The sequence below is a fragment of the Chionomys nivalis genome, chromosome 3 (assembly GCF_950005125.1).
Source record: "Chionomys nivalis chromosome 3, mChiNiv1.1, whole genome shotgun sequence".
Lineage (NCBI taxonomy): Eukaryota > Metazoa > Chordata > Mammalia > Rodentia > Cricetidae > Chionomys > Chionomys nivalis.
This window is the reverse complement of record NC_080088.1, coordinates 44,357,777-44,382,955: the sequence shown is the minus strand read 5'-3', so window position 1 is coordinate 44,382,955 and position 25,179 is coordinate 44,357,777. Positions and strand designations below refer to the sequence as shown.

Sequence of the window (25,179 nt, the reverse complement as noted above, 5' to 3'; positions counted from 1 at the left end):
TAAATTGTGCAGTAAGTCTACCAACAGTCAATACAATGAAGGATCATGATAATTTATATAAGATCTTGGGTTTATTTGCAAGAAACAAACCAGTGCTTTGGAAAAGACAAGTAGAAAAAATATTTTATTGAAAATAAAGAGGGACGTTCCTGAAAGAAACTTTTTAAAGTAAAATTATGGAAAGATTTAAATACAGTGTCAATAACATTATAGTAAATACAATGGTTTTAGATGTTGTCTTTCTCAAAATATTTAAATACAGGACAACATATTAATATTAAATCACCAGTAGGCAAAAACTGCAGTATTAGCCTTGGAACCTGGTAGGTAGAATAGGTTTGGCTCTAATGTGAGGTTCCTAGGAAAAAATACTCTGAAGAAATAACCTATTTCTAGACAAAGATATATGATACCTAAAAGGCCATGCTTCAAATGACCATCTACGTGTTCACACCATCTGAGGTACCAAATGAGTCTGTAATTGATATTGAGTTCTCTAAATAAGTAACTCGTGTGATGCTGTTTATAATATTATTAGATGATAGGATGTATACATAGATAAACATGGGTTTTGAGTAACATTTTCTTAAGAGAATAGAGATCTCTAATAAAAAAAAATTTACCTAAATAGAAGATTTACAAAGTTTACCTAAACTTTCCCTGGAAATAAATTTGGACTATGATGCTAAATGGAAGTCTCTAATTATCTTACCACAAAAAGAAAAGATATTTAGATATTACTCTGGTCTTAGGATAGGTATCATTGTATACCTAATCTTATGGTTTTTATTGGTATTCATTCCAAAACCAGTAACCTTGGAAATTAACTATCTAAATACTTTTTATAGAGAAACTATAAGAAAGTATCATCCATAAACCAGTTAAAGGCTGAGACTCTTTACTAACATAAGTGATTTTCTAAGAAAAATCTATCTATAATTGATTCATAATTGACTTGGTAGACCTTCTTTTTGGCATAATCAAATAGCAAGTACTATTATGTATAGATGGCAAAAATATAATTTTGCATATAAGAAAACATAATTTGAATAGGAGGAGAAAATGCAACTGATTAATCCAGAATCATCTGGCAAAAATGCTTAAATATGTTCTCAACTATGATAGCCTTGGTACATACTTAAGATGAAGGTGGTATAAAGGGGAAGGGTACAGAAGACTTGCTTGCCAACTCATGTTATGAATTTAACTAAATTGGTGTCATTAACTGGATTCACTATTTCCGATGCCTGTTTTATGCCTGGCAACCATCACAGAGGTAGGTGCCAGTCCAGGTCTTTAGGAAATCAGAGTGATTTTTGTTTCTAATTTCTTCATGAAGGAGGAAACTATGATTGAAATGACTTTAGAGAGTAATATAAAACAATTTATACAAAGCACTGAATCACCAAAATACTATATATTTAAATATATGCTTTATTTTTATAGCTTATATTTAAATATGTTTTAGTTTAAATATAATTTTATCACTTTCCCTCCTTCCATCCATCCCTTCATCCCCTCCCATCCCCTCCTGACCTCAAATTGATAGCCTCTTTTTCTTTGATTATTCTTGCTGCATATTATATATGTGTGTGTGTGTGTGTGCACGCATGAGTGCATCTGCTTTATTAACATTATTATAGTTATTCCCTTGAGAGTTAATCTATTTTGAGTAACAAGTTTATGTATCAATATTTATACATCAGTTATGTAGATGATAGAAAGGTGATACATATAAATACAAATATTACTAAGTTACTTAAAGAGATTAACACATTAGCAAAAATTATTGGACCCATAAACAGTATCTATGCTGCAGCTTTCTGAGTTTTAATAAAAAGATGCATGTTTACCCTTTTGATGTAATAGAATCTTAGCTATTAAGTGGCATCTTAGAATCTAGCCAGTTGCTTACCGGTTGGTGTAAGGTGTCTCCAGGTGATAACAGGTTCAGGGCGTCCATTGGCCATGCAGACCAGGGTTACATTGCTGCCCTCATTCACAGTGACATCCGAGGAGATGTTGGAGATCTTTGGTGGAACTGTAGACAGAAGGAAATGGGATATATAGTTATGGCAGGAACAACAAACTGTAGCTGTGATCTATAAAAGTGAAGATGATACATTTCAGACTTTATTACTAAATTTGAAATTTCACACCATGTAGCCAGGATACTTTTAATTCCCACACCAGCTATTTCTTCTCCAAATCTCTCCAGAGTTCCTTAAACATCTATAAGGTGAAAATACCTCCCACTCTGGCCATCTGAGTGCTGTAGGAAGTATCTAAGATATGTATAATGAAAACGTGCTAGCTCTTTTCTGGTAAGGACAAGTCTTACCCAAATATTAGAAGGTAATCACATTCTGAACATTTTTGAAATAAATTTCCATACCACCATCACTTGAATTTTTCATTTTATATGTAACAAAGAATATAATACAGCCTCCAAATGCAAAGAAAAGAATAATCAATATTTATACGTTATAGCATTGTTTTAGTAAGATGTGGTATCCACATATAAAATTCATAAAATAATCAATGAAATGGGAAGTTTCTACATATTATTTTCTGCATATGCTATATGTTAAATATGTATAATAGGTTAGATTATATAAATTGAATTAATGGTTACTGTGTTAAGTAAATAGACATTATAAATATACTATAGCATTATTTTTAATATCGCCATTAACACTACTACTACTAGTTGAATAATGAGCTAACTTTAATTAAATGTGCATTATATATACTTTGATGCACAAGGCACTTAAGAAATATCATTTCAATCACTTCATATAAGGCAGGGTATTCTATGAAGACGTTATCTATAGGTAAGAAACCGAGGCACAGATGAGAATAAGCGAAACCAGAAAAAGGCATTTGAATCCCAGCAGGGTCCACTCTTAAACACTTCTTGAACAGAATTTCATCTTCACAATCCAGTCAACCAGATGGCGGAAAATGACAGAAATTACTTTTGGTGATGTGAAAAACGAGTCCCCAAGGGCAAGCAGTACTGCGTCCGGCTTCCTTCATTAGTGTTCAGGGTGGCAGCAGTAGATCCCACTCTGGTCGGCTTCATTGGGGAGTGTGGCAAGTGAATTACTCACAAATTTCATCACCGAGGCTACACACTGATTACAAATAGCCAGGCTGAGGGGTGCCTGTGGCTCTCCCTTCTTCTTCTTCTTCTTCTTCTTCTTCTTCTTCTTCTTCTTCTTCTTCTTCTTCTTCTTCTTCTTCTTCTTCTTCTTCTTCTTCTTCTTCTTCTTCTTCTTCTTAACGTGGCTGCACCTTCTGTAGCTGTAAAAGTCTATTTCTAAGGGAGAAGGACAAGAAAACGTGAAGGAGCTCAATAATGAAAGAGTCTTGCTCCTTGTCACTTGTTTTAAGCATTACAGGCACAGTTCAGGTGTTCCTGCTCAGCAGGGATATTTTCTGCTTAAAGAAACAACTACCTGACCGCCTTGAGGAGTCATGGATGGTACTTAGGGAAGCCACATCTGAGCATCTTTGAGGGTCAGGAGAAGGAAGCTGATGGAGGGTCTTTATGACCTTAGTGTGCTTCTGACAATGACATGTCACAGACAGAAAGGGCTGACTTGGAATCAAACCCACTAGCAGCAGACTACAGATGATTCCCGTCTTCAGCAGTCTCTCTTGACTTTCTAGTCCTCCTTCAGCTGCCGAGGCCAAGGGCTATTTTTCCTGGATTCACACAGTGACTTGGGATAGGTTCTCCCAGACATTTAGGGTAAGAACATAGAAGGTCATATGTGATTTATGAAGAAAATCATGAGAAGCAAAAAAGAATAATGGCTCGACTCACAATTCAGAGTTTACATCAAAATTTAGAGCGGGGTTTACATCTCAAAGTTCCCAAATGCTTTATTTTCTTTTGTTTAATATGCATAGTCTTTAATTTTCATCTATGGAAGCCAGTGTTCTGAATGCCCCCAAATAAGATACAAAGAAAGAAAGAAAGAAATCAATGATAGTATACAAATGAGCACAATGTAACTTTTCTAAGCACCTCCTCTGCTATCCCAAGCTTGCATCAGGAAACTCTGGAGCAGTTAACAAATCCCAACTAAACTTCGTTCTAGTTACATCTAAATTGCAACAGGATGTTGCAACCAGTATGCAAATGTTGTCCAACCAAATGTGGGGCATCCAATCTGTTATATGAAAGCAATAAACTTAAAGAAACAGAAAGTCCATCATTAAGAGTGCTGCTGCCAGATAACATGTGAAGCTATATTAAGGACTTTGCACTCACTTGCCATGTGCATAAGTCTCTCGGACAAATATATGTAAAGCTAAAGAGTACATTTAGAGTTATTGCAATAATGTTCTCTTTATCAAATCACACTGACTCTTGTCATTAAGATGAGTCAACTCAGGTCTGGGATGCCGAGGGATTAGGATGCCTCAACATTTGTATTGAACAGTGAGAAATGGATCACATTGTATTTTTGCACTCTGCTTGAATTTAGGTCACTTCCGGTGAGCCTAATCATCGATTTTCCTATTTTATATCAGGGCCATCTCAAAAGAATGTACATGGTATATAAGATTTTATTCTCCAAAGAAATTACTTTTAATAACTTTCAAACTCAGTATCTAAAATTTCTTCAGGAAACTGTTTGATGCTGCATCATCATCCCCATCATTACCGCATCAACCTTAAACATAATGTTCATTCTTGCATCAGACAAACCTCTCCAGAGAGGCTTCTTAAAGCCCATGTTGTTTCTTTCGAGGTCTACTGGCAATTTTTGTTGTACTGCTCCTTTCCCCCTTGAAATACCTAATTTATTTTTCTTAACTTCTTTCTTCCAGAACTTTCTATTTTTGGTTTCCAGGACACCAAACTAAATTGACTTTCCTCTCACATTTTTGGTCATATTAATGTTGGAGTTCATCTTATCTTCTTTCTTAAAAATCTGTATTTAAAGATTTAGCTGTTTTTCTGTTTTCCTGTCAGTTTTCCCATTCAAGTTCTCTTATTCAGTTAGTAGCTTCATAAGGAAGTCATATCATTGATGACTTTATATCATTATCTTCAGCCCAGAAGTCTCCTAATCTTTTTATACCCACATTTCTGACTGACTATCTATATCTCCATTCCATGCCCCACAGGTATGTTATAGTTCCATTTACTTTCTCATGAAATACTTGTGTTTTATTATTTTCTTAGTTAATGTTGTCATTATGCAAAAAAATGCTTTGACTTTTTGTCTGGGCAGTAATAATAGCATAAGATAGATAACTAGACCTTCCCCACAAACCAAACCAAACAAACAAGCAAACAAATCAAAAGAACAATAAAAAGTCACCTCAATTAATCCCTTTTGACACTCCCTTTCTTTCATTATCCCGATATAGACTTGACCCCATATTTTAAATATCTCTACAATTTATTCAGTACTTCCTCTCCTTACTCCACTCTGCTTTGTTTCAGACATCAACATTTACTTTCTTCTTTTTCTTCTTCAACCTTTTCCATTCTTTTTGGGGGGAATAAAAGAGGGATTGAATTATTGGGAATGAATTAAGTCTGGCTCTATGCCTCTACTCTTCTCCTCCCCATGCTTATATCAAACACACTCCACACTACAGCAAAAATTATGTAAGTTATAAGTGAGTACAATATCCTTTGATTAATATTGCTTTCAAGATTATATCCCAGTATCTTACCATGGTTCAGATCTCATTCTAATTGCTTATTGCTAATATCTACAGCTACATTTCTTTCTTCCTTCGCACTGCATCTTCCAAAGTAGACGTCAAAGGAAACAACTTGTGGGTCCTGGAATATTTATCCTTTATACCCACATATCCATCATCTTGTATTTCTGCACAGAGTGATCTTGTTTGAGGTTTTTGTGAAGGCATTCCATCTCCTGCTTGGTTTTCAGCTAGTGAACCTGTCTTCTGACTTTTACTCTGGAAGATTTTGAAGTCAACCTCCACCGCCATTGATGCCTCCCCAGTGTGTAAAGTCCTTTTGGGGGAAGGGCCAGCTTTTATGCTGTCACAGACTCAGTTAGAGTCACAACATTGCTTCTCCAACAGACCACTGAGTCACAACATTTAGATGATTTTCCTGGTAACTTTATTCAATTTTAAGAGACAGTTTTTTAATTATTATTATTAAAAATTTCCGCCTCCTCCCCGCCTCCCTTTTCCCGACCCCTCCCCCCACTCCTCACGCCCCACTCCCATCCCCCTCCCTCTCCAGGGGGAGCCATTTTAGGGTTAGCAAGAGCCTTGAACCTAGAGGGGTTCCCAGGGGTCCAGAGAGATGTACCCAACTAGGTCCTTGGGCAGCTGAGTAGAGAGAGCCTGAAATGGCCCGATCCTATAACCATACTAATGAAGATCTTGCATATCACCATAGAACCTTCATCTGGTGATGGATGGAGATAGAGACAGAGACCCACATTGGAGCAATGGACTGAGCTCCCAAGGTCCAAATGAGGAACAGAAGGAGGGAGAACATGAGCAAGGAAGTGAAGACCTCAAGGGGGGCATCCACCCACTGAGACGGTGGGGCTGATCTAATGGGAGCTCACCAAAGCCAGCAGGACTGGGACTGAATAAGCATGAGACAGGTTTTCTTAACCACTGAATCCTGGTGCTTGAAATATGGGAGGTGCTCAACCAGTATTTGGAAAAACAAAAGCAAGAACTTCAGTTTTATACCTATTCTTCAGACTTAAACACATCTCACCGGACCGCCCCCCCCCAACAAAGACCAAGCATCTATTTTGCTCATAAAAATGTGGCTTTCAGCAGTATTTCTCTAACTACTCTGCCATCTATTTCGTTACTAACTTGTTTTGGCTGTTAGTTTTCATATTTAGGACGGTTGTTTTGCTTGTTGAAATGGATCTCACCATGTCCTGTTTCTAATGCTCCCAGTGCTGGGGTTACAGTGTGTCCCCCATGCTAGGCTGACATCTTTGACTCTTCATGAATAAAACCAATCAACTCGTGATGGCATATCAGCGTGTATTTTCTGAACATAGAAAGCAGAAAAACTTGCTGTCTGATTTCCTCAGTTACATATTTTCTGAGTCTCATTTCTTCTGTGCATTTCTTTCCTGTTTTTCTTTCGTTCTTTTCCTGGGAGAAATCATATCTGTATATGAATCTCTATATGAGGGACATGATGACTTTTCTAATCAGATGCTCTACTTGTTTATTCCTAGATTTCTGCATCAACAATGAAATTTAAATTTAGAATATAACCAGTAACATCAAGGTGGCAATAGAGGCTTCCTTGTATTTCCTCCTAAAATCTTTATAAAAATTCTGTAAAGTAAAACACATGTCATATTATTATTGCTGCTTCACATATGTTGCCACAGAAGATGAAATAGGTTTTAAAAAATCACATAACCACTGAAAACAAACTAATAATAATATTTTCTCTATTTTTTAAGATGATTCTTCCTTTAGATCACATTTATATTTGTAAAAGTGAAGAAAAATTGTGTTTTTGTATTTTTTAATCCTCAGTAGGTATGAATACCTAGGAAGTACAGTTTAACATGATAAACTAGCAAATATAAATTAATTTCAATTTCACTGGAACATTGATTTATGCTCAACTTTTGAGTCATTCTCCCAGTCTGAATGGTTTGTTTGCTTTGGGAGCCATCATATAGCAGTCATTTTTCATGAGATGTTAGTGAGATTTATTATCTTTTCCAACATGCAACTCCTTTTCCACTTGTTTAGTGCTTTCAACAAAATTCAGTGTTAGTGATATCCCAAATTTGTCTGCATCACTTTGTTTTCTTAGTGACTAATAAGAGCTACTTAGGCTGAAAAGAACTGATCTTTTGGTGTCTTGGTGTGATTTACCCCAATTTATTCTCTGACTCTTAATTTTGTTTGCCATTTTTTTTTGTAGAAGTTTAATGTTCCTCAACTTTCTATATACATTTTTCTTTTATTGTCTCCTTTATTTGTGTGTGTGTGCCTGTATGCACATGCACAATCCTTTTCCAAAAGTAAAATCAATTAAATACTTCTCAGTAATTTTTTCAATTATTTATTCTTATAGTCAAATCCTCAAAACATCTAAAAATTATGTATGGTATGAGAATAATAAAACTTTCCCCATCCCTTAAGTTTTAGCTAATTGCCTCAATACCATTAGGTGAATGATGCAAAATGCAAAAACTATCCCGGTTTTCAGAATTCTCTCACAAAGTGCAGTTAAATTAGCTAGACTAGTTTTTCTGGAAAATATGTTAAATATAAACCTTACTCACCAAAGCAAGTAATTTTATTAAAACATTTTAAAGCATGTCATTAATCTTTTATGTGTCTCATAATTATGAGATCCCTTAATATACTTCATTATTATGAGATAATTTAAAAATAAGAATTATTTTCACTGATAACATTATTTACTGGATAGATGAATGGATGATAGATAGATGATAGATAGATAGATAGATAGATAGATAGATGACAGATAGATAGATACTTAAAAGCTGTGTTAAAGCGATGTGCATTTTTACAATTCACTACAAAGTTTATTTGTTTTAAATAATGCTAATATTTAGGTAAGCTTGCATGCACGTGTTCCTTTAGCTGTGCAATGAACCAGCATCTAATAAGATTATCACATAATCAGTCTATGTCTGGCACTAGGTTTTTTTCTGAAACTCCTCTTCTGCATTTTCCCTACCTCCATGGACTGTCAACTGCTGTGGGTCCAGAGCTGACATATTTTGTGCAGTTAAGAATCTCATTCCAGCCGGGTGGTGGTGGCGCACGCTTTTAATCCCAGCACTTGGGAGGCAGAGGCAGGCGGATCTCTTTGAGTTCGAGGCCAGCCTGGTCTACAAGAGCTAGTTCCAGGACAGACAGGACAGGAAAAGAAACCCTGTCTCGAAAATCCAAAAAAAAAAAAAAAAAAAGAATCTCATTCCATTTCCTTTTTTTTTTTTTTTTAATTTTTTTTTTTTTTTATTTTCGAGACAGGGTTTCTCTGTAGCTTTTTGTTTCCTGTCCTGGAACTAACTCTTCTAGACCAGGCTGGCCTCGAACTCACAGGGATCTGCCTGCCTCTGCCTCCCGAGTGCTGGGATTAAAGGCGTGAGCCACCACCGCCTGACTTCATTTCCTTTTTTATGTTTTATTTAATTTTTAATGTCTGAGATGGACTTGGTGCTGAGGTTTGGGAACACAGCCACTTGGTAGTATAAGGCAGGAGGACCAAGGAAGGCCTGCTCTGTCTTCAGTGTTCAAAGCCACCATGGAAAGCTTAGCAAAACCCTGTCTCAAAACAAGAAGAAGGCTGGAGTACAGCCCAATACTAGACATCTGCTCTTCATGGGCAAGACTGGAAGAGTACCCAGAACCTTTTTCTTCTATAAGACACATTGGCTTTTCTCTGGGGAGACCATTGCCTACATAAGCTGTTGTTGACTTAGGAATCTCAGTCAGTTGACTCATTTTCCCTTGGTTGAGCAGTGGATGCATGGCTTCTGAGACATTCAGATTTGTCTGCCTTAAAACATGGTTCTTATTAGAAATGACTTCAGAGAGAATATAACTGGTTCAAGCTATTAATAATCTGCTAATTCTAATCTGTTCCTCTCTGTATCCTTGTATTTTCCATGTCCATGTCTTCCTATAGTAGGAAACACACATTTATCCATCTGTGGACCATGTCAATGCTTTTGCCCATAGGATAGTGCTATCTAGCTCATAAGCAGAGTTGTGTGAGTTGCCAGCAAACCTAGACTCACTTGCACTTCTAGCTTTGCTGCTGCATAAGAAAATGCTCAGCTCAGCCTCTTGGATACCAAGAGAAAGAGGGACAGCTGAAAGAAGTGCAAAAAAGGGGCAGGGGTACTAATTAAACATGCTTTTCAGATAAGAAAAATATACCCCTTAAAAATGTAATTGCACTTTTAATACTGCATGAGATATAATTATACTAAATATATTTCTTGTTTACTTCAATTTAATGGGTTATCCTCTATTTTATTTTATCCACTAAATCTGGTAAGGCAAGGAGTCTTGTGGTAGTTTGAATGAAAGTGGTCCCCAGATTCATAGGGAGTGGCATTATTGGAAATGTAGCCTTGTTGGAGTAGGTGTGGCTTTGTTGGAGGAAGTAGGTCCTCAGGGATGGGCTTTCAGGTCTCAGAGCTCAAGTCAGGCCCAGTGGATTACTCTCTCTTCCCACTGCCTGTTGATCCAGATGTAGAACTCTCAGCTGCTTCTGCAACATCATGTCTGCCTGCACACTACCATGCTTCTAACAAACCTCTGAAACTGTAAGCCAGCCCCAATTAAATGTTTTCTTTTTCAAAAGTTGCCATGGTCATGGCATCTTTCACAGCAATAGAAACCCTAACTAAGACAAGCCTCGTAGTAGAATCCAGCCTAGATGAACTGAATGGCACATGCATGAGAAATAAAGGGTAACTCTTGTCTCATGCTTCTAAATGTTGTAGTTATTTGTAGAAACAGTTAAGACACACTACAAAAGGTCCACCACAGTAAGAATGCTAGTTTTCACTAGTTGCTGGCAATTCTGGATCCCTAGAGATGATTCACCTTTGTTTTCCAAGACTTTCGGTCTTTTATTTGAGTCGATGAGTTAACATCCGTTACTCTCCCTGTTAATCACCTTCTTCTTACATCAAATTATCTAGTCAGTTTCCATTGCTTAAACCAAAGAAATCTTAATTTTTTAAAATAAAGAGTGGTCATGAGGGGAAAGTTTAAATAGTGGTCTTTCCATCAGCAGTGATTCTTGTCTCTCAGTAAATGTTGTTTTAAAATAACCACAGGCCTGTGTAACCTACTAACATATCTGTGAATGGTCCAATTCCCCACCCCCTTACCCTCACCCTGCATGGTGCCTATAAACACCATATATGACAATTAACCAAGGTAAAACAATCAGTCCCAGCATAGAACTGGTCAATTGGCCCATTTCCATAGTCTCAAATAATTTTTTTTTATTTCTTGTATGAAATATAAAATACCATGCTTTTGTTGCTACAATTTTTGCTTTGTTTTTTTTAGACAGGGTCTCATGTATCCCAGGCTGGCCTCAAATCCAGTACATGCCTAGGAAGATGAATTTGAACTCCTGATCCTTCTGCCTTACACCATGACACCTGATTTTTTTTTTTTTTTTTTTTTTTATCACTGCTAAGGACTGAATTCAGAACCTTGGCACATACCAGACAAGTGCTCTGCCATAGAGCTATATCCCAGCTCTCAAAATCCCAATCCTGCTGGAACTGCTTTATTAATTCCTCTTATTTCAGTTAATGTAAGGCATATTATTATGGGGTGTGGAGTAGTAAAACATATGCCTACCAGGACTCAGGAGCTGAGGCAAGAGCATCGTGAATCCTGAGCCAGCTTGGTAAAGTAGTAAGCCCCTATCTCAAAAACCCAAACACCGACAACAAACAATTTATTCTCAGCTCCTTAATGTCTAAATTTTCTTAGGTACAGACAGAGATGAACTGCATATAACTATGAAAAAAAATTGGGTCCAGAAGCATATGGATGCTTCTTGAGCAGCATTTAACTTTAGCAAATATGATCCCCAAAGTCAACAATAGAATACAAATATATAAGTAACACATAAATGCCATCTTGTGAAGCATCAAACTTCCATCCAGCTTGACATTTTCCTTCTGAAAATGCCACAGAAGTGTGTCTCGTTACATGGTGTAGAAGTTTCCAGGACAGATGACAGGATAGGAAAATCCAGCACAGTGTATTCAAGTGAGCACCAGGGGACTGTCATTCTCCCCTCTCCCCATTTTGGATCTCATTCACAACATGACAAATCTGTCACTCCTGTTTGTTTTTGAATCCTCAGTGAACAGATTGATATAGTGTTATTTAATCTCTTGGAGACTTGGTTTCCTTTCTATTTAAAGTAATGGATAAGTTTGATAAAAGGTCATGTTACAGAAATGATAGTAAGGTCAAATAAGAGAATGACTATGAACTAGACCCATAAACTTTAAGAAGTTCTATAAATGTAACTATTATTTATTCCATGCTAAAACAAACTAGGAGAGCAGTGCTGACTTAACCCTTCCTACGATTACATGACTAAACATTCCCTGCATTTTGTGCTGGTAGCCTTCTATTTACATTCTTTTGGAATTTTTTTTTTGTTGTTGTATGTGATATTTGGTATTAGATTCTAATATTACCAAAAAGCGTAAGTGATTGTTATCATACAAAATTAATGTTTAATACTGGCATCAGCAATAAATCACCCTAAAGGTAGGTACTAAGTTCTTTATATTACTGGGCAGAACTATGCCAACAGGTTCTGCCCTTTAGTCAACGTCTTTGTGTTTCATGCCTATAATAAAATATGACTATGATGTGAACATTTGCAGCCATGAGCTAAATAATCTCACCAAGATGTTTAGAAACAATTAACTCTTGGGTTTCCCAGTAAAGTTCTCGAGAAGAAATTTTGTTACAATTACATGTTTGCAATAGTCTCGGTAAAATATAGGTCTTCTTTAATTGGTTGTTGTAAAGAACAGATGTTGCCAGTTGTTTTGAAGCTGTGATTTGAGTTTCTGTGGCTTTATGTTTTTTGAGTAGAATAAACCAACTAGCAGGGATCACCTCTTTCCCCACTTGTTGCTCCTCATTCCCACTGAGTTCACCTGTTAAACAAGAAACTTCAGCCTCTAAAGTGGGCTCTGTAGGAACAAAATTCCAAATAGACACACATTTCATAGAGAAAGTCTGGAAGCCACAAGTCCCTTGAGTGTCAGGGTAAGCAGAAGTTTATTTTATAACTATCAATACAGCTCTTTATACATGCAATGATCCAAGCGACGTAATGGAGTGGTAGGATGTCATTTGGAACAGCAGATATAAAATGTATGTACAAGCCTAAACATTGCTAAATGTGATACAAAACAATGTAGGTCTGTGGGAATGTTGGAAAGTCAGAAAACTTGGAGTGAGCCTGCATATAAAAATGATATATTCAAGACCAGAAAGAGGCTCTTGTGCAAAGGTGCTTGCTTCCACGTCTTAATGAGTTTGATCCCTAGGACCCATATCATCTTCCATAAAATTTTCTCTGACTCCCATAGGATCATTGTGGGACACATGCACCTCCCTACCCCTCCATAAATAAATAAAAATATAGTAAGAAAAGTTTTGAATGATAGAAGCAAGTGTGCTTGTTTGTATTACTTGTATTATGCTGTCCATAGCTACCTTCCAAAGCAATACAATTACAAAGAAAAAAAGAATAAAAACAGTCATCTTGTTTTAATCATATAAGAAAGTTTCTACCTAGAAGTTAGTACCTGAAGCCTCCCTTAGTACAATTCCCCAAGATTTGCCTGACATTTACTGGTGCTGGCCAAAGGTTTGTATGCTCATAAGACTTGCTCTTTGGAGCCTTTGAGTTCTACGTTAACACATTCTTGAATGGTCCTCTGAGTTCCTGGCACTATCCCACCAGGCTGTCAGATTTAATGATCTTTAGAAACACAGACAGTGCCTACCATCAAACAGGACAGTTAATTTGGGCAAGACAATCCTAAATGCCTCAAAGACAGTAGCCACTGGACAAAGAAATATTATGCAGCCCACTACTCCTGTACCATTCAGTGATGGATGCTTTCTTAGGGTGATGCATATACTATTGTTAGCTGAATGCTAAAAGTCTACCTGAAGTCTATCTAAAAAGAAGGCATATTGAATAATAGCCCCCACCCCATTTTTATTAAATGTTCAGAGTGACTCTGTAATCCAAATGTGAGGGCTACTTTAAGAGGACAAAGTTTCCAGATGCCAGCAGGGGCATTTGTGACCAGCTGAGGCTGTCCATTATTGCCGCTTCAGCAACAGATACACTCTCTGTGGGACGTCAAGTGGCTGGTTCTATGGACGGGTCATTGCCTTGCTAAATAAGTGCAAATGGTGTTTCTCTGACTCTGCTCACTGAGGCTTCATTTCCTTAGCAACTTAGAGGCGTCTTCAGCCGCTCATATTCCCAGATTCTTGTTCCAGCTGTTTGGTATTTGTTTTTGTTAATCTAGATAAGCTTCCAGATGTTGATGGAAAGGAGGCAACTGCTCTCTTCCCATTATAGCCTCAGAATATCTTTTTAATTTCTCATACTTACAAAATACGGTTTTGATAATGTCCAACCAGAGCAGATGGTTCTATTTGGCAGGTAGAAGAGTATGGAGCAGAGGGAGGCTCAAAAATATTAGGTTACCTCGGGTAGGTAACAAATAGCAACTGGGTGCATTCCAAGCACTGGAAGTGAGCTACACCCTAAGACTTTATCAGAGAAAATGGAAGTGTTTCTTTCCCTGCTTTTATATTCCAAAGGGTATGCTTTGCTCTATTGAGGGAGCTGTTAGCTACAACTCTTAGAGTAGATAAAAATTCTGTTTGTGTTCCTTGAAGCTACTACAATCCATCCTACCTACTAGGTATGCCTTTAAATTTAGTTCTCAACCAAGGCATAAGTGTAGAGGCTACAAATTATTTCACGGAAAACCAAAACCAAAATATTTTTCTATGCTGCATTATAGTTTTTTTTTTAAAAAGGGATGTAAAAAAATGCCTAAGACATTATTATGAGTATTTTAGGCATCAAGTGTTTGTTATGAATGAGAAGTCATTGACATAAAAAGTAGAAAATATTTTGAGGCAAAGAGAAATAATCTTTAAATGTACAGAAAGAAAAAGTACAGGGTTCATAGATAATGTCTTGTCTACTATGCTTATGGCAACACAAACTGAGGTGACATTGAGCACCTACAAAATGGAAAAGGGTTGTACTAGGCATGGCCAGTGTAAAGAGAAATTAAATTATTAAAAGATGGTCCAGAGCAGTCCTGTGTATTGCCTCTACAAAAGTGCCAACAAGGAGTTACCAAGGAGATAATAAAAGTTACTCTGACATTATCTTTCTTTTTTATTTTTATCTTTCTTTTTCTTTTTATGTGTCTTTTGCATCATATATCTTGATCCCATTCATTTCTCTATCCCTTCATATCTGCCCCCCAACCCTGCACTCCCCCAATAAAACAAAAATTTAAGAGAAAAGAGGAAGAAGAGAGAGAAAGGAAAAAGTAAAAATCTCACCAGGAAGCTACAGTGTGACACAGTGAGTCACAATGTAAACCACTTTGTGCATATATGTTTTCTTGCAAGTGTTCATTGGAAAGAGCCATCGGTCTGGTTCGAGGCCTCTGGTTTCTAGTATACTAGGGCCTTCCATGTGGTGGTTCAGAGGGTGAGAGATGCCCCTCTTTATTCTCACATTTTCAAGGTAACTTACTGGCCATCTCATTTCATTTATCTTGGAAATTCGAAACATGGAAGGTAACTATGGTATTTGTATTAACTCCTTAAGCTTCATAATTTCCTGCCCGTGCTATTAGCCCCAAATATGTTAAGGCATATGGTGGGTTTTTTTTTTTTTTTTGTGTGTGTGTGTGTGCATGTGTGGAGGAAGAAGCTAGACTGTAATAGAAATGGGGGTACTAAAAGATGAGTAGAATACAATGATTGTTATAAAAGTTGATTCCTATCCCTGCTCAAGGGCTCAGGAGAGAGAATATTTAGAGAAAGAATGGAATGAGTCAGGGGTTTTGGAATTGCTTTTTTTTCTTTTTGCATTGTTTCTGTTCAAAGCTTGCCATAAGCCATTTTTGACAGAATATGGGACATTCATATTATTTTCTTCTACACTAACAGCTACCATCATGAATTAATTCATTACAATTATAATTTTCCTAAAGCTATTCCTACTGGAAAAAAACGAAGTAGTTGCTGCAAAGGTTAAATATAGCTTGGGGAGGAAGACACTTTCTGCAATTCTAAATAGTTTGAAGAATTCCAGAGAGGTAAATAAGGTTGGGAAGGGTTCGGGGTTAAGAAGAAAAAGCATCAAAAATGAGAACCTGGACTTGATAAATTTGAGTTAAAAATCCCTCCTGTGAGTCTTTGTTTGGTGAGACAAATGACTGTTCAAGAATGAAGGAAGACATAAGGCAGCTGAAAAGTGGCAAGAAATAGCATAATAATAACAATAATTCATAATAACACTGTGCTAGGTAACATCACATTATATAGTGTACAAATCAGGGAATGACTTTACCATATTTGGTCCCTACCCCAGCTCTGGAGTTGCTGATCCTTTGTGTTCATTCATTGCTTGGGTAACTGAGACTCAGGAGGGTGGTCATTCTGTGGACTAATATCACGAAGTGAAAGAGCCAGATTATTAACTTGATAATGAGCTCCACTGATTCTTACAGGGTAGACTTTTGGAGGGCCTGGATATTTCAAATCACATTATCACTGCTGTGTGAGACGTTGCCTTATGGGCTAAACTAAACAGCTGCCAAGATAGTAACCAGAGAGTCACCAGAGATCAGAAAGCCTGGGTATATGGGCAGTTATGTTGAGCACAGAGGTAGAAATGCCAGCAATTGTGGAGAGCATATGTGGGCTTGGTTTTCAGTTCCAATACTATATAATAAAGAATTTGGTTTTCTGTGATTGAGGTACTTTTCTAAATAACACTGATAATATTTATATCTATAGCCAGAAAATCTTAAGCAATTCTCCAGTGGAAAATGGATCTTCTTACCGAAGCCTATTTGCCACCTGCATCAAGTTTCCTTTCCCTGTTTCTATACGATGAAGTAGATGAAGTAAGAGCTCTTGCCCCTCCCCCACCTTCTTTTTGAAACTCAAAAGCAGGGTATAGAAGTGTCTCAGAGGGAGCGCACCATCTCTGCATCAATACACGAATCTCAAGTGGGCATTAATCTTGAGCTAAATGTAAAGTTAGACATGGAGGGGCCTCGGGTGCCACCTGTTTGTTCAGAGCCCTAGGCCTGTTATGGAGAAAATGTCAAAAGATTCCACGTCTCATGCTCCTGTGCCCTGCCGTGATGTTTTATTCAGAGCACCATGTCCTTAGGAAACAAACACTGCCTATCAAAATCTTGCCCACCTGGCTCCCAGGCTCGCACATAAACAGGCACAACACCTGTGTTTAGGAGAGTTGATCAATTCTCAGCAAAAGCAGCCCCCCCGGTAATACACTGTGGGGCCGGAGCACTCCGGCAAATGATTGTGAGGCAGCATGACCCTCTGTATCCATCTCTCTGTGCCGTGCTTATGCAACATGATGTGTGCACTGACCCTTCCTGCGAGAGATGGTTTTAACTTCTACTGGAACTCTGAGCTCATATCGGAAAAAGATTTGACGGTGGGAAAGATAAGGGGTGGGGGAACCCTGCAAGCAGGATTCTCTGGGTTAGATCAGAATCAGCAGACCTTCTCGAATAGAGCGGGAGTATCTCTTGCTAGGGTCCGCCTCAGTTCTGTATTAGGTCAAGCCCCAGGGATCAGCCTTTCAACCATAGGTCTCAACTAGAAATCAGCAGAACATGAAAGGGGAGTTTCTGTTTGAGGACTGAGACGGGGCAGGGCGGGGCGGGGGCTTCTTCCCCAGTCTGTTCATCATCTCCATCCTATAACAGGCAGAGGGGTCAGAACCAAAACAGGGATCCAGAAGAGGCAACCTGCCTGTCAGATTCTGGCCCAGTCAGCGCCTGTGTCTTCCTCATTTCATCTGACCAAAGGTGCCTGGCAGAACGGCTTCTTCTTCACAAACCAGACTGAACAAGAGACTCACGCTGCAGCAACCAGCAGGCCTCTTGTGCTTTTCTCCATTCCAGCAGCTCCAGATGGAATGAGAACCAAGCCTGGTGGCTGTCCAGAATATTCTTTATTTTCAGCCCCTGCCTCTTTCTTTACAACCCATGGGGAAAGGGCAATCTGTTCCATCTGTCTGGTATTCTATTTCCCTGTACAGTGGCCCCGGGAGGAGGCTACACTCTTCTGGAAAATACCAGACTGTGGGAGATGTGGTTGCTGAGAGTCCTTGTCTTCCACGATTCAAGCTTCCTTCCACTGGTCACACTAGCAACTATAGAACTTTCCTAATATAGTAAATCTTCACCCAGTCTTTGTGATAAGAGAGCGAACAGCTTACTGAATCTTCAACATCGTAGGTAAAATTATTTGGAAACAGAGTCAGGGCTACTTGTGACTGCCTTGCTCTCCTGGCCTTTTGCTAATGCTTTTCTCCTCTTAATTATACAGCCATCACTTTTACCTCATGGTGAAATGCCCAAGTGGCTCAACTTGAAAGTAAACTTTTAGCTGTTTGCCCTAATGATTAGAGGCTGACAGAAAATAATAGCAGCCTTTCCCCCGTCATGAAAATTAAATGTGTGCTCCGAGTAGCCAAGACTTAGGTTTCTAAGAAAATCTCCAACATATTATTGTATATAGAGTATTACCAAAGGAATGTCACAGATTGTGATACTCAGTCAGCCCCTTTGTACCTTTACATGGGGTTGTGCACCATGATGTTCTGCCTGGTGCTGGCCCCTCTGAAAGCTTTCTGAGTCAGAGCAGGTTTCAGCTATATGCCAGCTGGTGCCATCCGTTTAAGGGAAAGCATCTATCTAAGCGAACAAGATTCTAATCAGTAAATCTAATTACGAAGTAAATTATTATAAATGTTGTTCAAAGTGTCTTAAAACACTGTAAAGAAGAAAAAAATGTCAACCAAACAGGAATATGTTTTGCTGATGACATTATTTGGGATCAAGACATTCACGTGTGTAAATGTCATGTTTTATGACTGTTCCTGACACCTGAATCCAGCGTGCTCACATTCAAACCTTTACATCATCTCTTTAATTCAGATTATTAAAGTGGCTCAAAGTATATCTTAGTTCATAGATCCTCATGGGGACAAGAGGAACGTTTCACTTGTACTTGACTTTAACGAGCTCCACTGACATGGTAATAGGTGAGAGAAAGAATGGGATGAGAAAAGAGAGATGCATCACTTCCCAGGGGTGCATATATTTTCCAAATGGAGTTCTATCTTCTCTCATTTAACTCTGTCTATTAAAATGTTTCAAATGCCTCACTTTGTCCAAAGCAATGCATAAGGAAAGATAAACACATTAACATTTTATCCTTGGCTCCCAAGCTAGCTGTCTGCTTGGACATTTCTTACATTGGTCTTGTTTGTTCTCTGTGAGTTATGGACCTCATCCTTTTGCCCATCTGCTTCCTGGAGGGATTAATGAGTGGGCTGCTAACTTTGAAGGCACTTCACAATGGTCTTTTCAATTTGTCATCTATTATATTCGTAGAGACTGAGGGAAAGACTCTCAAATCTAGGGAATATCCATGAGCTGTTCTATATTTTTCTCATCCCTTGGCATGAGTTATAGGTGACAAACTTGGTTTCTGTCCAGTACAAGGTTGGGGAAAATGAGGAAAGTTACTACAAACAGTGCTCACATTACTGTAGCCCTGTCCTCTCTTGCCATCCAACTGTGATGCATGTACGCTCCAGGTAGCACAGTTGTTGTATCATCAAGAGTTGGCTGACCGGGCCTGAACATCACAAGCCAGGCACACTCAGTAGTATCTGCAGTGGCAGCTACCAGCAATAACTCTGACAGAAACATCATTAAAAAGTAAGCTGTACTACTTTTTATGTACAAGTACATCTGCCTAAAATTTGGAGACTGGTGTTTTGAGATAACGATCATTTGCATGAAAACCCTTTCAATTCCTTATGGGTTTTGATTGGCAAGTTACTAATGACTATAAGATTCACCTTCCAGTCTCTGTATCCATATTTTAATGTTCTGATGTATTATAGTCCCCAGCCAATATTGACCATCATCTATAAGAGACATGGGTATTTTATCTTCTGCTCTGAGGACTAGACACAATTCAAAGTTCCCTTGCTGTCTTGGCCTAATTCAGGATGTCACTTTGGTATTTGCTGTTTCTCACAAGTTTCCTGCCCACACAGCTGTCGCGACTATCTGCCTTTCTTTTTAAGGCCCCTGAAGCACCTATTTTTGGATCCTTGATCATGTAAGTCAACTCTTCTAGAAATCTGACATTCTCATATTTGAGTTTAATAATTGTATATGTAATACATGAAATAAACACAAGTTCTCTGCAAAATCCAGGATAAAACAGTATAAACTAATATTGTTTGAATTAGCAAGATAACATTTCTCATCAAACGAGTCATAACCTATATTTGTACCTATGGAGATTATGAAACTGCATGGGATATTCCTAGAAATTGCCCAAGGGAAAACTGTACCAAGCATGCTTATTTGGGTCTCCAGTACTCTAACCAAATTCCTCTGCAGCTTTGCTGGGAAACAGTGCAGCAGCTGGGGGAAAAATGAGTTCCACATTATATTTTTGGCTTTTCTTGGTATCTTCTGTACCTGCAGGATTTTATTTCTCTCTGTGTGTCCCCACTAGAAGAGGAGAACAAAGCTTCAAGAATTATTTAAGGAAAGAATGTTACATAATCAACGCAAAGCCTCAGGACCTCTGGATGAATCTTGCCTCTGAAAGCACAAAATTATACTTTACCAGAACAATGTTTCTAACATGGTTTGCACATACCCTCAGCTTTCTCATAGTGAAGTGGTTCTATGTGGCACATTTTGTAGGTCTCCTTATTACATAATCACTTGTTCATAAAATCAAATAAATAAATAAAGGAAGGACGTTCACAGAACATATTTCAAGTGTGGGAATTACTTTTAAGGGCAACAGGGGAAACTTTCTGGAAAATAGTAGGGGGATATGCTGATAATGTGTGTCTCTGAATAGAAATAAGACGTGATCCATATAAGCACACAGTGTTATCTATGGGCAGCTCCATTTCCGCAGTGCAAGCGTCTGAACCTGTGATTCCTCTGACTTGGTAGGACTGTTTTTTTGTTAGAAAACTGCATACTCCAGTGTAATTGTCATTTAAAAGAATACGTATAGCATATGGTAACTTTCTAGATTCTAGGATAAATCATTTAGAGAAGGTATAATGGTTAATATATGTGTGAAAACATTCCCTTTGTAACTATTTACTAAGTTAACACACTAAGTAGTGGACTTCATTACCATACTTTTACATACATGAATCAAAGTATTTTGCTTTTCTTCTTTACTTTCCCCCATTGTCCTAAGCAACTGACTCCTGACCTCTATTGCTGTGTCATCATTTCTAGTCCCCTTTAAACCTCCAAACAGTTTCCACTACTGGTTCTATGTCACCTGTATTCCATTGCTCTCTTTTTCAATCCTTCTGTAAGAATGTAAAATTCAGCTTACAGTGAAAGGCAGTATCTCCTACGCAGAAGTTCTTGAATGTATAAGAAGAGGTCATTGAGATAACAAATAAGTAAGGCAATTTAAAGAGGAAAGGGGCTTATTTCAGCTTACAGTTCCAGGTTACAGTTCATTGCAGAAAAGATAAGGAAGGGCCTTCAAAGAGTCACATGACGTTCATAGCCAAGGTCAGAGAGAAAGGGATGTGTAGTTGTTCATTTGTTTGCTTGTGCCCAGTATAATTGCTCCACTCCTATACATTTCTGGCCCTCTTCCCAAGAAATAGTGTCACCTAAGGTGGTCTGGGTACTTAGTTAAGACAACCCTTCATAGACTTGCCCAGAGATCAACTCTGTGTTAACAATCACTCATTGATACTTTCTTTCCAGGTGGTTCTAGGGTGTGTCAGATTGACATAACTCACAATCACCAACACACATATGTACACACACCACACACACACACAGAGCACATGCATGAAAAATGTTACATCGTATTTGTTTTGCTGAGTCTCACAAATTTCTTAAAATAGTGCAGTGAAATTAGAAATCAAAGGCTCTGTACTGGCTGGTTTTGTGTGTCAACCTGACCCAAGCTGGAGTCATCAGAGAAGGAGACTCATTTGAGGAAATATCTCCATGAGATCCAGCTGCAAGGCATTTTCTCAATTTGTTATCAATGAGGGAGGGCTCAACTAATGGTAGGTGATGCCATCCCTGGGCTGGTGGTCTTGGGTAACGTAAGAAAGCAGGCTCAGCAAGCCAAGGCAAGAGCCTAGTAAGATGCATCCCTCATGGCTACCGCCTCCATAATCTTGCCCTGTTTGAGTTTCTGTCCTAACTTCCTTTGATGAACAGTGATTGGAAGTGTAAGCAAAATAAACCCTTTCCTAGCCAATTTTCTTTTGATCGTGGTTTTTTTTTTTTTTTTTTTTTTTTTTTTTTTGTCTCAACAATATTAATCCTAACTAAAACAAGGTGGTACCCATTGGCATATTGCTGTGACAGACCTGGCCATGTTTTGGGGAGAACTGTGGAAGGACTTTGGGAATTTGGACTAGAAAATCCATTGAGTGTTGAGAGTTCAGTGGGAGGTTCTGTAGCAGTTTGGAAGATAAGAATATTGAGGGCAGTGCAGAGGATGCGGGCCTTGTAAATCTTCAGAGGAGAGTTTAAAGACTATCAGAGTCATTTGCTATTATGATATAAGATATTATCATTCTCATTAGCAGGGTCTGAAGAATCAGCTGCGATTTAAAAAGATACCAGAAACTACTAAACCTTTGCTTTGCTTGGACACTTGATGCTGGCTGGTAGGAGCTCAGGATTTAGAAGTAGTGAAGAAGAGACAAGTTTCGTTGAGGTGAAATTTTCTGGGAAGTGTTTCCTGAGAGTCAGCACATAGAAGATGTGTTCCAGAGGTGAGCAAGGCTGTACCTCACACTGGCGCCAAACTGGTTTTGAAGGCTTTAAGGGGTCATGGAGAGGAACTGAGGCTTGTCACTGTGAGGGTCCAGGAGAAGTCATTGGTGAAGGTGAAACCTTAGTGACAGTTGATGGTCCAGTACTGAAGGGGTTATACCAAGAAGTTGGTGCTTGGCACCATGAAGAGAGCCCATGAAAGGATATTGGTGAAAGTGCAGCCAATTGCAGCAAAAGACCACAGTGTTTTGGAGATGCCAGCACCATAAACAGCAGCAGTAGAAAGAGCTGGAGCCTGGAGAACAATCTGTGTGTACTGCAGAGGATAGAGCTGGAGAAGTCACTCAAGCTCCTTGGAGGAGCCCCGAAAATCATAAGTGAATCCCAGATAATTGGACATTGAGCTATTTATATTGTTGGAGTTGGGTTTTGCTTGGTTTAGATTATGACTGTGTCATATTAGTTATTTTTTAGTGTGAGACCTTAGGGATGAATAAGAAAGGAAGGGTTATGGTTTAATAGTGAAGTGTTTATGTGTTAAGTTGACAAGAGGTCAGTTATGCTGGCTATTCTTATATCAACTTGACACACAAACTGGAGGTGTCTGAAAAGAGGAAATAAACTCCTTCCTCTTCAATTTGCTTTTTGGTTGTCATGTGTTGGGGAAGCAATAGTAGCCCTAATTAAGACATCCAATCTGTGTCAGATAGAGGAATAATCTGTAGAAAAGATAAAGATTTATGAATATTAAATACTGTTATTCCAGATCACTTGATCAAAATTGGGCCATTGATTTAAACAGACCAGATGGTTCTTAAAAAAAGGAAACCAAATTTACAATAAATTTCTGCAAAAGTGTTCAGCATCCTTAGCCATTAGGGAAATGCAAATTAAGACCACCTTGAAATTGTGTTCCTCTCCATTCAGAATAGAAGTCATCAAGAATATGTGCTTTGGTAACTTTTTTCCAAAGCACAAAAGTAAAACAAAATCATGATTGTATGGTGATATGATTGACTTTTATGTTGGGCTCATAGAGCATGTTCATTGATTGTGAGGTTATATTTGGCCCAGCATATGTCTTAATAGTGTCTGGGGACTTAGAGACTGAACACACATACACATATACATATATACACATACACACATACAGGAGAGAGAGAGAGAGAGAGAGAGAGAGAGAGAGAGAGAGAGGAAGAAGAAGAAGAAGAAGAGGAAGAGGAAGAGGAAGAGGAAGAGGAAGAGGAAGAGGAAGAGGAAGAAGAAGAAGAAGAAGAAGAAGAAGAAGAAAAGGAGGAGAAAGAGGAGGAGGAGGGAGAGAGATTCTAACACGATAAGATATTGCCATACTTCAGTGGCATAAGCTTATTCTATTGAGAAGAAAACTTAAGAAATTTGCTAGCATGGGCCTCAGGGTTCTGTGATTATTTCACTCATATGAGTTCATAAGTATAAGAAAGATCTAGCATAAAAATTGTTGTTGAAGGAGCTGCAGACTGCATTCCTGCCACCCAGCTCCCGGCCACCTGGCTAGCTTATGCCCCGAAATAACAACACACAAACTGTATTCTTTTAAACACTGCTTGGCCCATTAGCTCTAGCCCTTACTGGCTAATTCTCATATCCTGATCAACCTATCTCTAATAATCTGTGTAGCACCAGTCTTACCGGGAAAGATTCGGCATGTCTGACCTGGCAGCTGGCTGCATTGCATCTGGCTCTGAGAGGAGCTGCCCTGTATCTTACCTCACTTCCTCTTCCTCCCAGCATTCTGTTCTGTTTACTCCACCCACCTATGTTCTAACCTATGAGGCCAAGCAGTTTCTTTATTAATTAACCAATGACCTTCCTCCATCAAACTGTGAGCGTGGTAAATATTTTCTGTGAAGGACTAACTCTGACACTCATGAAGCAAGTAGACCACCTCCTTAAATATGTATTTACAGTGTCTAATTTAGCGACTAGACACTTGGCTTTAGAACTGGTCTTGAATCCTGGATTCCAACTTTATTGTGCATTTAATCTTCATTTTGAGGTACGCAAGCACAGAGATAGTTTTGCAATCCGGGATTCTACTTGGTTTGGGCTATATACACACCTCTTTCCTGACAATGTACCTAGGCACCAAAGACCTTTACCTGCATTGAGCTGCATGTATATTCCCCTTCCAGCAATGAAATAATCTTCCTGGGTTCATGCAAAGTAAGACAAACTGTTCTCTCAGTGAGCTTTTAGGGGAAAATTTTTATTTACCATTTTATGCCTATGCATAATTGTGCATGCATATGATTAAAATCAGACGTGTCATGGAAATGCACAGGAACGCAAGGCTTATATAACCCAAGACTTTCGGAAAGACTGGAAAATTACACACACTATGGCTTTTAGGAATTAACTCTTCTCTTGGACCCCATTAAAGGAAGCCCTAAGCAGTAACCACTGTTTGGATGGCTCTAGCTTAAGTGGCCTACTGCTCACAGTACATCCATCACGTTCTCTT

At 38.4% G+C, this 25,179-nt stretch overlaps 1 protein-coding gene across 2 annotated transcripts in view; it reads right to left on the bottom strand.

Annotated features, from left to right (window-relative positions):
• Window positions 1-25,179, bottom strand: part of Lsamp (limbic system associated membrane protein) — a 635,169-nt gene that overhangs the window by 221,659 nt on the left and 388,331 nt on the right. For both annotated transcript variants that reach the window (XM_057763641.1, XM_057763642.1), the window contains exon 3: window positions 1,916-2,041. In XM_057763641.1, coding sequence (XP_057619624.1) covers window positions 1,916-2,041 — 126 coding nt within the window. The remainder of the gene's footprint in view (window positions 1-1,915; window positions 2,042-25,179) is intronic.